This window comes from Eschrichtius robustus, chromosome 1 (genome assembly GCF_028021215.1).
Source record: "Eschrichtius robustus isolate mEscRob2 chromosome 1, mEscRob2.pri, whole genome shotgun sequence".
NCBI classification, from domain to species: domain Eukaryota; kingdom Metazoa; phylum Chordata; class Mammalia; order Artiodactyla; family Eschrichtiidae; genus Eschrichtius; species Eschrichtius robustus.
In genome coordinates, this window is record NC_090824.1 from 8,744,569 (window position 1) to 8,757,283 (window position 12,715).

At 53.8% G+C, this 12,715-nt stretch overlaps 1 protein-coding gene across 2 annotated transcripts in view; it reads right to left on the minus strand.

Annotated features, from left to right (window-relative positions):
• Positions 1–385: 385 nt before the first annotated feature.
• The window catches only part of BDKRB2 (bradykinin receptor B2), a 34,297-nt gene continuing 21,967 nt past the window's right edge, over positions 386–12,715 (minus strand). For both annotated transcript variants that reach the window (XM_068540955.1, XM_068540965.1), the window contains 2 exons: positions 6,315–6,431; positions 386–2,772 (listed from right to left, as the gene is read on the minus strand). In XM_068540955.1, coding sequence (XP_068397056.1) covers positions 1,683–2,765 — 1,083 coding nt within the window. In that variant the 5' untranslated portion in view covers positions 2,766–2,772; positions 6,315–6,431 and the 3' untranslated portion in view covers positions 386–1,682. The remainder of the gene's footprint in view (positions 2,773–6,314; positions 6,432–12,715) is intronic.

Consider the following 12,715-nt stretch of genomic DNA (forward strand, 5'->3'; position numbering starts at 1 on the left):
AGAGCCCGCTAACAAATCACCCATTTACTGATCGAGGGAGTGCTTCCAGGGCGCTGCCTACATTACACGTCCCAAACTCCATTGCTACTGAGCGTCCCTCCCTGCCTTGACTCTGAGGGCTTGATGTTGGCGCCCGGGTGGTGCGTTCTCCGTTATCTCCACGTGGGCCGGCCACAGAAGGCAGATTATAAAACGTGTAGAGAAAGAAGAAACGAATTCCCCCTGGAGGACCTCGGGCGTGGGGCTAGGGCTGTCTCTTAAGCCTCTGGCCAAGGATGCTGGTCCAGCTTGTCCTGTCTGACACCTGGTACCGGCTTTCCGCCCCGCCCATCACTGCCCACCCCGCCCCTCAGCACAACGACCCGCCCCTGCCCCGCCCACAGGAGGCGGAGCCGCGGACCCCTCTGCAGATGCTTCTTTGGGCAAATGATCTGCCAGAGACGGGTTGGGGAGGGCGTTCTCCCACCTCCACTGAAGGGGTGACCTTCCCTGAAAATGCTTGTGTGTGCGCGCGCGCTCGCGCGTGTGTGTGTGTGTGTGTGTGCGTGTGTGTGTGCACGTTGATGGGAAGGACAGGTGGTGGAAGGGAGCTAACATATTGAGCACCTAGTATGTGTCAGACACCGATGGGTGCTTTACACCACCATTAGCTACCGATTCGCCTCTACGGACCTTTTGCTGAACCTGTGTTTTTCTCCTTATAATAAATTTATTCCTGTTCTGTGGGCGTAATAATGCCTCACATTTACATAGCACCTTTCATTTGTCAAAGTACTTTTATGCCTGTTAGCTCCTTTAATCCCCCAACAGCCTCGTGTTACAGAGGAGGAAACTGAGGCAGGGACACAGCTACGTGCAACTAGTTATAGGCTGAGCTGGGGCGGCCTCTCCTCACCCCTCTGCTCTGCCCCACCCACAGTGCCTTGCTTGACCGTGTCTAGAACAGCCTTCTGGTGGCTGCAGGTGCTGACTTATCCCCACGTGAGTCTGCAAGTTCCTTCAAGACCGAGACTGTACTTTCTTTTTCTTCTCTTACCCACAGTGCTCAAGGCTGCATATACAGCAAGTGCTGGATAAGTGCTTATTGGGTTCTTCCTTGGCACAGACCATTTGTCTTTCCATGAGGGGAATGAAAGAATCCTGGTCTCCGGGTTCACACCATGGATCTCTCAGAGTTTAACCTTCATTAACTTGAGAAATCATCCTCCAGGGTCCTAGCTGAGTGGATTAAAGAAACCCAAGGCAAAACTTCAGCTGAGCCCTGCGTGGGCACTCAGCAGCTGCACCAAAGCTGGGTGGCATTTCTGGAGATCTGAGCTGTCATGCTGGGGCAAGGTGGGACACCACATGGGAGGGAAGCTCGATCACTCCTGTCCCTGCCCCCAGGCTCCCTCCACTCCTGGGAAGCAGCAGACTGGTCTAGGGGTGGCAGCAAATAAGAACAATAATACTCTTGTGTTTCTGGAGCCCTTGGCTGTGTACCAGATCACTCCAACCTCACAGCCTTGTTATCTGCAACTTGAGCCAGGCAGGAATTTACTGGAGACACCGACTCACTGCCCGAGGTCACACTTGGGATTCCTTCCATTCCTTCTGGGGCACATCCTGAGAACCACTGTCCAACAGTCGTCACCCACGTTAGTAGCCCTGGTGACATCTGCTCACTGGCTGCTTCCCACCCACTACGACAGTTTGTGAATCTGGCGTTCCACTGAGATGGAGGTCCGCAGCGTGCCCATGGAGTTCTCCATCTGGCTGGGCTCCGAACCACAGCCCGCCTGCCGGCACAGCCGCCCGTACACCTCCCGCGACTTCTTGCGGAAGCTCTTGCCCACGATCACGTACACCAGCGGGTTGAGGCAGCTGTTGCTATAGGCCACGTAGGACGCGATCTGCGTGAAGACGTCGATCACGTGCTCGTCCCAGCAGCTGGAGAGGACGTCGAGGCGCTGCAGCGTGTCCAGGAAGGTGCTGATCTGGAAGGGCAGCCAGCAGACGATGAACAGTAGCAGCACGGCCAGGACCAGCACGGTGGCTTTCCTCTCCGTCTGGATCTCCTTGAACTTCTGCATCTCGTTGTTGCGCAGCACGCGCAGGATCTGCACGGTGCAGAAGGTGATGACGCCGAGGGGCAGCAGGAAGCCCACGGAGTTCAGGAGGATGTTGGTGAAGACCTCCCAGCTGCGGGACGGGTAGATGATGATGCAGGCGGTGACGTTGTGGCCCTCGGCCCCGTACTCCCGCATGGTCCGGAACACCAGCATGGGCAAGCTCAGGAGCAGCGTGCAGCCCCAGATCACCAGGCTGTAGAGTCTGGCCCAGCGCACCCCGCGCATCCGGCCCATGGACATGGTCTTCACCAGGGCCAGGTAGCGGTCGATGCTGACCAGCATGAGGAAGCAGATGCTGCTGTAGAGATTCATGTAGAGCGCGGCGTTCACCACGCGGCAGAGGACCTCCCCAAAGAGCCAGTCGAAGTTGTTGGCGATGGTGATGGCCCAGAAGGGCAGCCCGCAGGCCAAGAGCAGGTCGGCCGCGGCCAGATTGCCCAGGTAGACCTCCGCCACCGTGCAGCTGCTCTTGTGCAAGCAGAAGACGCTGAGGACGAAGACGTTCTCGAGAGCTGCCAGTATGAAGAGGACCCAGAGGAACGGGGACTGGATGGTGTTCAGCCAGCTCCACCAGTCGGAGTGGACGCAGCCGCTGCTCTGGGGAGGGGTCCCGGTGAGAGCAGGCTCAAGGACTTGCGAGGTGATGTTGAACATTTTGGCGCTGCAAGAAAGTGGAAAAGAGGCAGTTACACCTCAGGGTCACAAGAGGAAGGAGAAACGACTGATGCAGAAGGAGAGGGGGATGCTTCCAGAAGGCAAAGTCAGGGGTGAAACTCAGGCCCTTTCTGCGCGGTGTTCAGAGGCAGTTCAGGTACACCTGTGTGCCCAGGGTCTTAGAAAGGCGCCTCTGCTCCGTGGACTTAAACTGAGAGCTCCTGTTCTTCGCCTCCAGGCTCCACTGGGATGTGTACTTGACCAGCATCCGTCACCCAGACTAACAAGCGTGAGTGTTAGACCCTGGACCTCCTCGAAGCTTCCATGATGGTAGGATACACAGCACATTCCTTCCTTATCACAGGCCCCCCCCCCACACACAAAAGGGCGCTGGTCTCTTTCAGCCTCTTGTGGCCTGGCCATGGGTGAGCAGTTTATTAGAAGAGAAAGGTGACATCATGTCAGACAGGGAGATTCCAACCTGGCTCGGAGACCACGGTCCATCTGCCCACTCCCTGTCTCCTTCTGGCAGAGGGCAGCATCATGCTTCCGTACCTTCCATCAGCGTAGCATTGATGATGAGCAGAGGTTGCTTGATGAAAAGGGAGGGGAAGGGGCTTTGGAGCCAGACAGTCCTCTGGGTTCAGTCCTGGCTCATTCATTAGCTGTGTGACCTTGGGTAAGTTAATTAACCTCTCTGAACCTTAATGTTCTACCTTGTAAAATGGGAATAACAAAATCTTCTCAGGGTTGTGGTGGGGACCTGAGACAAGGTGCAGAAAGCCCCAAGCACTGCACTTGATTCAATAAACATGAATAATTACCTGTTTTTTGTGAACTTATTAAAATAACCAATGTCAAACTCCAGCACCACTGTTGGCAGATTCTTGCTCTTATATTGGGGATTTCATCATTAACCCACTGGCTCCCCTTTCACTCTGAGACTCAGACCAGCGGTGAGACTCAGACCAGGGGGCCGTTCACTTTCTGGAAGCTCCTCTCCGACTTCAGCAAAGAGGCATTTTTTTTTTTTTAATAAGTTTATTTATTTATTTATTTATTCATTTGACTGTGTTGGGTCTTCGTTTCTGTGCCAGGGCTTTCTCTAGTTGTGGCAAGCGGGGGCCACTCTTCATCGCGGTGCGCGGGCCTCTCACTATCACGGCCTCTCTTGTTGCGGAGCACAGGCTCCAGACGCGCAGGCTCAGTAGTTGTGGCTCACGGGCCCAGTTGCTCCGCGGCATGTGGGATCTTCCCAGACCAGGGCTCGAACCCGTGTCCCCTGCATTGGCAGGCAGATTCTCAACCACTGCACACCAGGGAAGCCCAAGGCATGGGGTTTTGATAGACATTGGCTCCAACCCTAGCTGTGTTGTCTTGGGTAAATTGCTTGACCTTTCTGAGCTTCCACCTTATTGTTGTAGAGTCTTGCTCTCTCCCTGGCTTGCCTTGCGTGGCTCTCGCAAGGTTTAAATCAAAGAGTGGGTATGAAGACACATTGAAAAACTAAAAGCACAATGCAAAGGGCAGGACTAATGGGGCACTTTCCTAGTGCTCCGTGGGGTGGAGGAAGGAAGGTGGAAGTGGAGGGGCTCTTCCTGGGCAATTGATTGTTGGGTAGGCTCGTGGGGGAGGAGCTGAGCAATAGATTATGGGAAAGAATCTGCTGATTGTCTCTGGGATTTCCCAGAAAAAGTCCTGGAGCAGCTGGCTGGCTTTGAGGGGCCGGACTGGGGACCTGTGATGAACTCATTCATTGATGCAATTTATCTTTAAATGTTTCTTGAGCATCTCCTCTGTGCTGAGCTCCTCCTTGGCTCTAGGGACCCAGAGGGGAACACCACACGTCTCCTGCCCTGCCCGAGCTCCCAACACCCGTGACCCAGTGTGCGCGATGAGTGCTGAGGGGGTGGGAGGAGGGGCAAGGGACACAGATGTGGGGGGAAGAGGCTGGAGGTAACTCTGGAGCTGGGTCTCAGAGGATGAAGAGCATGTCAACAGGGGCCAAGAAGGAGGGAGGGCAGATCAGGCCGAAGGAGCAGCTTGAGCAGAGGCACAGAAGTGGGGAAGCCGCTCGTGTGTTCTGGCAGGTGGACGAGGTGTTGGCTGGGAGGTGGGAACTGGCAAGTGATGGGGTTGAATAAGGGGATAAGGACAGTCTTCAGTGGGCGCTGAGAAAGTGAGGCTTTGTCCCTATTGGAAATACGCTCTGGAAAGGCCCTCCTAGTGGAGGGTGGTTTTAATATGTCCACAAATTCTTCGCTACTCCTCCTTTCAAAGGGTGGAGTCTAATTCCTCTTCCAGTGGATGTGGCCAGACTCAGTGACTTGCTTCCCAGCCGTGGTGGCAGAGACAGTGTGTGACATCCAAGACTAAGGCATAAGAGGCTTTGCAGCTTCCGCCTTGGCCTCTTGGGTTGCTTACTCAAGGGGAGGCTAGCCACCATGTTGTGAGGACACTCAAGCAGCCACATGGAGAGGCTCCATGGAGAGGAACCGACTTGCCACCTTGGACGTGGATCCTCTGGCCCCAGTGAAGCCTTCGGTCAGATTCTGTTCCCTCAGCCTGTGAGTCTTCCAGCTGAGGCCCCAGACATCACAGAACAGAGACAAGCCATCTCCACTGGACCCTAAATTCCTGACCCATGGAAACTGGCAGGCTTCTCTGCAGAGCCTCTGAAGGTAAGACCTCCCCTGCACGGTCCCCTTGGTCCAGCCTTTGGTCCGATTTCTGCAGGTACAAAAAACTTGTTTCCTTAGTGCCCCAGACCTGGGGCGCTGTCTCTCATGGTCCAGCTCTCTAGACACTCAAGTGTCACACCACATGCTGCTTGTTAATTTCCCCCGCAAGGTAGTCCCTAGCCAACGGGATGGCACCTGGCCCATACCTGGCTCTGAGAAGCCACAGGATCGTTAGAAGGTGGCCTGGGGAGTGCTTGACTGGGAGTTATAGGGCCCGTGTTCCATGGCCCCAGCTGAGATGGCCATCTGGTCATGTCCATAGTAGGTCACACCTGACACAGGACCTAGAGGCCAGGCTGGGCCCAGCTCCCCTTTGTCTTCCTAACACTGCCCCCCTCAGGACTGACCCTCCCTTTCCTCTGCTTCCACTCAGGATCAATTCCCCCCACATTCTCTCTTTAGAGTGTTCAGACCTTCCCCAGTGGTCAGCCTTGTGTTGGAGACGTCCCGTCTCCATTGGAGACATGGCACATCTCTGTCTGATTTCTTGTGTTGACTTCAGAATTTCAATCTCTTTCTTTCCGCGTTCACCTGGGGTCCTTCACACGTGACCACCTGTAATGTGTGCTTCTCCTCTTGCACACCCCTCCCTCAAAGAGAGCAATCCACTCCCTCTGCCCCCGACAGGCCTTTGGGGATTGGGACACCAGCCTCACCAGCCCTTGAGGACTTTTGTCTTTGGGTTTAACATTGCCTGTTGCTTCACGTGTTGTCCCGGAGAGGAGGGGCGTGCTCTCCTAGGTGTTCTCCAGCTTGTCCCCTCCCCTCTGCCCCATAAAGAGTAAATCGAGGAATCCCTTTGACTCACCTGAAAGAGGCAGTGGTGGGCACGGCGTCCTCATGAACACACTGGATCACTGATCTCTTCCAGGCAGAGAACACTTGGACTCAGAGGAGGACGTGAGTAACGGCCTGCCCAGGCTGACTGGAGGAGAAAAGACAGTTAGGTGGTGGGACTGGGGACCATAAAACACACGCATTCTCCACTAGGGAATAGAAATGGAGGCCTTCACTTAACAGATATTTATTAAGCGTCCATCACACACTGGGTGCCAGGACATAATGTGAGAACAGGCGCAGCGTCTGTCCTCCGGGGGCTTATGGTCTCATGGAGAAGCCAGACATGACTCAGTCACTAAGTTACCGAAAAGTGACATAAATGCTGTGAAATAAAATGCAAGGTCCCATGACAGTGTGGAATATGGGGTTCTAAACCCGTCATGGGCAGGGGCTGAGTGGACATTTATTAGGAGACCCGAGGGTGAGCAGCAGTAAGCTGGGTGAAAGGATGGTGGTGGAGGATGTCTGGGCAGAAGGAACAGCAGGTGCAAAGGCCCTGGGGCAGGAAGGCGCTGGGTGCGGATGTGCGTTAGGCCCTGGTGGCTGGATTGTGGGGGGGCCAGGGGCAGTTCCTGCCCGTTTTTCTAGGCACGGGATGATGGAGACTGTAGAGGATCGATTCCAGAGGTGTTTAGGGAGGAACACTGACATGTCTGGAGCAAAATTGGACATGGAGAGGTTGGAGATGAGGGTAAGGAAGGGATCAAGGATGCTGTCACCCCCGTCCCGGTGCTGCCGTCTCCTATGAAGGGGATGAACGGGAAGGGCTAACTTGGAGATACAGGATCATGTGTTTAGACTTGAACCTGTTAAGTTTGAAGTGCTTAGAGACTTGCACGTGGGTCTGGAGCTCAGGGGAGGGGGCTGGGCTGGAGGACAGGCTCGCCCTGATGCAATGGAGATGAATTAGACACAGGATCTCCAGGGCCTTCGAGCCTAATAGACAAATACAGAGGAGTGTTTCCAATCCACAGCTGTGGTCAGTGCTGCAACGTGCTCTCAAGTTCTGAGCCGGGTCCTCACCTGAGCCCCGGGGAAAAGTGATGGCCTTTCTGCCCCGTGGGGCTTGCACTGACGCAACCTCCCTCTCCCTCTTCAAGTTCAACTGCACTCTCATCCAGGGAGGTAGGCATTGGCTGTACGCTTGCCTTGCAGAGGAAGAAACGAGGTGCAAAGAGGTGGGGTGACTTATCCAAGTGCCATTGCTGGCAAGAGGTGGAGGTGGGACTTCAACCCTCCTGGTGCCAGACCTGGAGCTCGGACCAGTATCCCATGTGACCTCTGGCTGCTGTCTGGGAAGGGTGTGAAAAGCTGGGCGCTTGCATGCGTGTGTGTGTGTGCGTGTGTGCGTGTGTTTAGCCGCGGATCTGCCCTGCCCTAGGTTTCAGCAGCTTCTCAGCTAGCGGAGTCTGTGCAGACCCTGTGCACCCGGCTTCCAGAAGCCCAGCTCTCCCAATGCAGCTGTGGGAGGTGGAGATCAGTTAGCAGACAATTCTGGAAATTTGAACACATTAGGAAAAAAAAAAAAGACTGGGTTGGTAAGCAGGAAATAAAGCCAAAGATCTTCAGCTAACACCCAGAAAAGGTTTCCCCAAACCCCCAAGCTGAGCTGAGGTCAGGATTTAGAACGTGCAATAGATGCAATGCACAGCAAGTCCTTTTGATTTTTCGAGGGAGGGGGGTTAGGGGAAGGGAAGAAAGACCTAGTAGCATGCTTTTCCTGAGGGCCCCTGCTGGGCCCATGGAAAGAAAATTCAGCTGGGGGTCAGAGGTCATGTGTTCAGATCATTCATTCCTCAAGAGCAATTATTGAGTGTTTTTCTGGTGCTGGAGATTTGGTGGGGAAGAGTGAAGCCGAGCTTCCCCTGCCCCCGTGGGGCTCTCTGTCCAGCCGAGGGACCTCAGCCTGCCTGCTGAGGTCACCATTTCCACTAAGACAGTGACAGCCGCATAGCTAAGCCAGGGTCTCCCAGCTCGGTCACCCTGGGGAGGTGGCAGCCGTCCCTCACTGCCCTCTGTTATGGGTCCGCACAGTCAGGTGTCCCCAGATCTGGCAGGATCAGCCCAACTGGACCCTAATTGTTTGCTGATGACTGTCAACATTGCTCTCCTGTTCAGAATAAAGTTGAGGGCTTTTCTCTTTCCGATGTCCGGAGAGCAGGCGGTTTGGGGACCAGGGAGAAGGTAGGAGTCTGAGGCGACTCTAGTTTCTCTGCATCTGCTCTGGATGCTCCACGTGTGGGGACATCCATCGCCCCCTGCTTCTCCCCAGCCCTGTCCCGGGAGCGCGGGGACCACTCCCTGGGGCTGAGATGGCTGCCATCCGGCTTCCCATGGGGGCGCCAGCAGGGGGCTGAGGGAGGGAGGAGAATGAAGATGCGGTGCCGGCTCCCAGCTCCCTCCTCTGGGGGCCTCCAGGGGCTGGCTGGGCCTGGCCTGACTCGCACGCAGCTCCTATCGGGGCCCTTTCCAACTCGCCGTCCAGGGATTCTGGTACGTGCCACCTCCTCTTGCTGCTCAGGCCTCAGGCCCGGAGGGAGGGGGGAGCGGGCCGTCTGCCGAGGCCTCTGCTGCTCCAGCTCTGAGGCCCGGGCAGGGTGCCCACGCGCTGTCTACACGCAGTAAAGAGACCCTCTGTTAAAATTCCCTTCCGCTAACCAGTATTAGCTGGTTTGAATGTGCCCTCTCTTTCCTACTGGACCCCAACTCATATATCTTGGGATTATAAACTCAGATGGCAGAGAACTATCTAAGGGACTGCTGGGGGGAGGGCGCGGGCGTGGTGTGGCGGGCACATCCTGCTGCGGGTGGTGGTGATCAGATGTGCGGTACTCTGGGTGTCATTGGAGGGAGTCCCTTTCGCCCCCAGGGCCTCGGTGTCCTCATCGACACAACTGGGGGTGGGAGCGGGGGTGGGGTGGGGGGGTGGACCCGTGCGCCCTCCCCCCTACCCCGATCCTCGTGTCTGGGTCGGGGTGCTGGGCCGATGACTCCGCAGCTGGGCTTTCCCCTTGTTTTTCAAACTGATGCTTTAGAAGAAACATCCAACATTCTCCCTCAGAAACTGGTCCAAGAAGACTTACTTTAAAAGTATTTCCTTTGGTTGAATCACATAAACACTGGCTCTTGGTGCTGCAGAGAGTATTTCCATTTTAGTCTCAGAGGGAGTCTACTCTGGTTCCCCAAGAATCCATGTCTGAGGGCTCTGCGGCCGTGGCCACCCCAGGACACACAGCGTCACTTTCTCAAGGGCCAGGATTTGCCTTGTATGGAGCCCCTGATACCGTAGCCAACTTGTGCCCCGTGTTTTGTGGCGGCGTGTGGGAGATAGGAGGTGTTTCCCAAAGCGAGGGTTGTGGGCTGGATGGTAAATAACCTCGAATCGTTGAGCCACTGCTCTGGGTTAGCCCTGGAGAAAGTGTCCTCAGCACCTCTCTGGTGTTTATAAACCACCTTTCAACAAAGACAGCAGGCCCAGCGCCTGGGCTGGCCCCCAAATCTAGCCAGACTTTAACCGGATTGCTTATGGTCCATTGTATTTATTTTTACAGGCTTTGTTTTGGTGACAAATGGTACTCATTTTCCATTTAAGTTGGTGATATGGAGTTACCAGTTCAGAAGTGAGTCGCTATTAAAGAAGTAAAGACCTGGAATTGGGTCCCCCTCTATCGGGTCATTATTTAACCTCGTGGTGTCTCGTTTTTCTCAACTGTAAAATGGGGATTAGTATAAAAAGAGCCCTCACCACCTAGGGCGCTGTGAGGAGTAGATGAGTGAATACATGTCCAATGCACGAAGCACGTGGTGAATGTGTCCAGGATGGGCGCTGCTTCACCCCCGCTCCTCAGGGGGGCCCATCTGCTGCAGGAGCCCCCCACATGGCCTGCTCTCCCACCCACAGCCCAGCTGCGGTTTGCAGACACAGTTCCACAGCTGGATGGAGAGATGAGCGTGTCGCTGGGACATCACCAGCCTGCTGATCCAGGGGAACCCTTGAGACCGCACAGTTCTCTCCTGTCGGGAGGGCGGTCCCCTTTTGCCTTTTGCATTCCCCTCTCACAGTGATAGCCTTGTGTGTGTGTCTGTGTGTGGATGCATGCGTGCTCCGGTCCCGTTATATTAAATACACCTGCCTTGATCGTCTTTCCACCCTCTGCCGTGCCTGCTGCTGTGTTTTGCACATCAGTCTCTTGGAAAACATTTACTCCATAAGTAAGTAAAATCTCTCAGACCACCCAACAAATTGGAGTCAAGGCCAGAGCTAGAAAGAACCAAGGTCTCCCGAATCTCAGCTCAGAGCCCTTTCCCGGACTTCTCCCCGGAATAAATGTTTTCCTCTAAAATCTGCTTTATGTGATCGCTGAGTAAGGATGCTGTCTGTAGGGAGAAGTGCGGCCTGAGTACAGTTTCCAAGGGGCTTTTTCTCCTTTTCCCTGAGAAAAGGTCAGAGCTGTCTGTGGGGGAAGGACGGGGTTCTGGGAATTCATCCTCGGTTCCAGGAAACACCTAAAGAGCTGAATCAGAAGATCCCTTCAATCTTAGACGCCCATGTGTGCCCTTCTTGTGTTTGGACACTTTGTGGGCCTGGAATGTTTTGGAAACACTTACGGGGGTGGAGGTGGGGTGGCGGGAAGCGGGGGGAGCCGTGAGAAGCGGAGCCCCTCTCCCCACCTGCTTTCTGCAGCCGAGGACGGGCCGTGCCTCCCTGACTGCTCAGCCTCGCAGACCCCGGGGCTCCTGCTGGTCTTCGTCTGTTTCCTGTTTCTTACTGTTAGCTTGTTCTATTCAGCACATCCTGTTTTCCTCACCTCGGGCTCTGTAGCTTTAAAGAATGAGCAACTTTATCTGATATCCTAATACCAATCCTTCCCCTTAAAAAAAAATAACATCTACCTTTTTATTTATTTATTTATTTATTATTTTTGGCTGTGTTGGGTCTTCGTTTCTAACATCTCCCTTTTTATCTTAAAAGATAATATGACCACAGTAAAGAGCCTTTAAAAATACTAGAATCTTGGGTCTTCCCTGGTGGTGCAGTGGATAAGACTCCACGTTCCCAGTGCAGGGGCCCTGGGTTTGATCCCTGGTCAGGGAACTAGATCCCACATGCTGCAACTAAGAGTTCGCGTGCCACAACTAAGGAGCCTGCCTGCTGCAACTAAGACCCCGTGCAGCCAAATAAATATTTAAAAAAAAGAAAAATACTAGAATCATTCAGAGTTCTATCCCCAAACAGCTCCTTTTATATCCACACTCAACCAGCTTTTCATCTCCTGTGGTTTTACATAGAATATCGCATCAAGGGGATTTTCCCATGTTGTTCCATTGTCGTCATAAGGATGCCTTTAAAAGAATGCATTGTATTGGTTTATTGTGGTTTATGAAACCATTCCTCGATTCCGATCCCTTTGTATGTAATGTATTTCCATGGGTCTCCATCAGGATGATCCCAAGGATATTTCTTACGTTCCCACCACCTCTGCCTTTGCTGGGGTTGCCCCTTCTGCCTGAGTGCCCTTCTCGGCCCTCTGCCTGAAGGTGAGACCAGCTGAGCCACCAACCCTTCCACGGAAACTCCTCCTTAAGTGCCCTGCGATGGTTGGTTTTATGTGTCAACATGTCTAGGCTACAGCCCCCAGTTATTCAATCTAATACTGGTCTAGGTGTGGCTGTAAAGGCATTTTGTAGATGTTATTGACGTCCCTCATCAGACTTGAAGTAGGGGAGATTATCCTCCAGTATCTGGGTGGGCCTGACTTACTCAGTTGAAAGGCCTTAAGAGCGGAACTGAGGTTTCCCAGAAGAAGAAATTCCACTTGGGAACAGCAACTTCAGTGCATGTCCAAGAGTTCTGGCCTGCCCCTCCTGATCACCTTACCGATGGATTCTGGACCTGCCTAGCCAGCCCTGCAATTAAGTAATCCTATTCCTTGCAATAAATCCGTTAATACATTTCTCCCACTGGCTCTTTTTCTCTGTTGAACGCCCTTGAGCAGTGGAGTTCTCTTCCTTCTCTTCCCCCTCCTCCTTCTCCATGACATTCATTTAGAGCAGATCTATCAGAGATGCTTATGCTGCTTCTTCTTTTCTCTGTTCAGTGCCCGATGCCTATTAGGTACTCAATACATGATCACTGACTGACCTGATAGAGGGCAGGGCTATCCTTACTTTTCTTTTTCACCCCAGCAGACACATCTGCAGGGTAGAGGCAAAGGGAAATGGAAGAACTTACTCTGTGCCCTGCCTGCTACATCCTCAAGACTGTACTGTGTGGTTGATACATCATTATTCTCATATACCAGACAAGAAGGCAGAGGTTTAGCTAAGTAACCTGAGATAGTTCAAGCTCACAAAGCTAGCCAGAGGCAG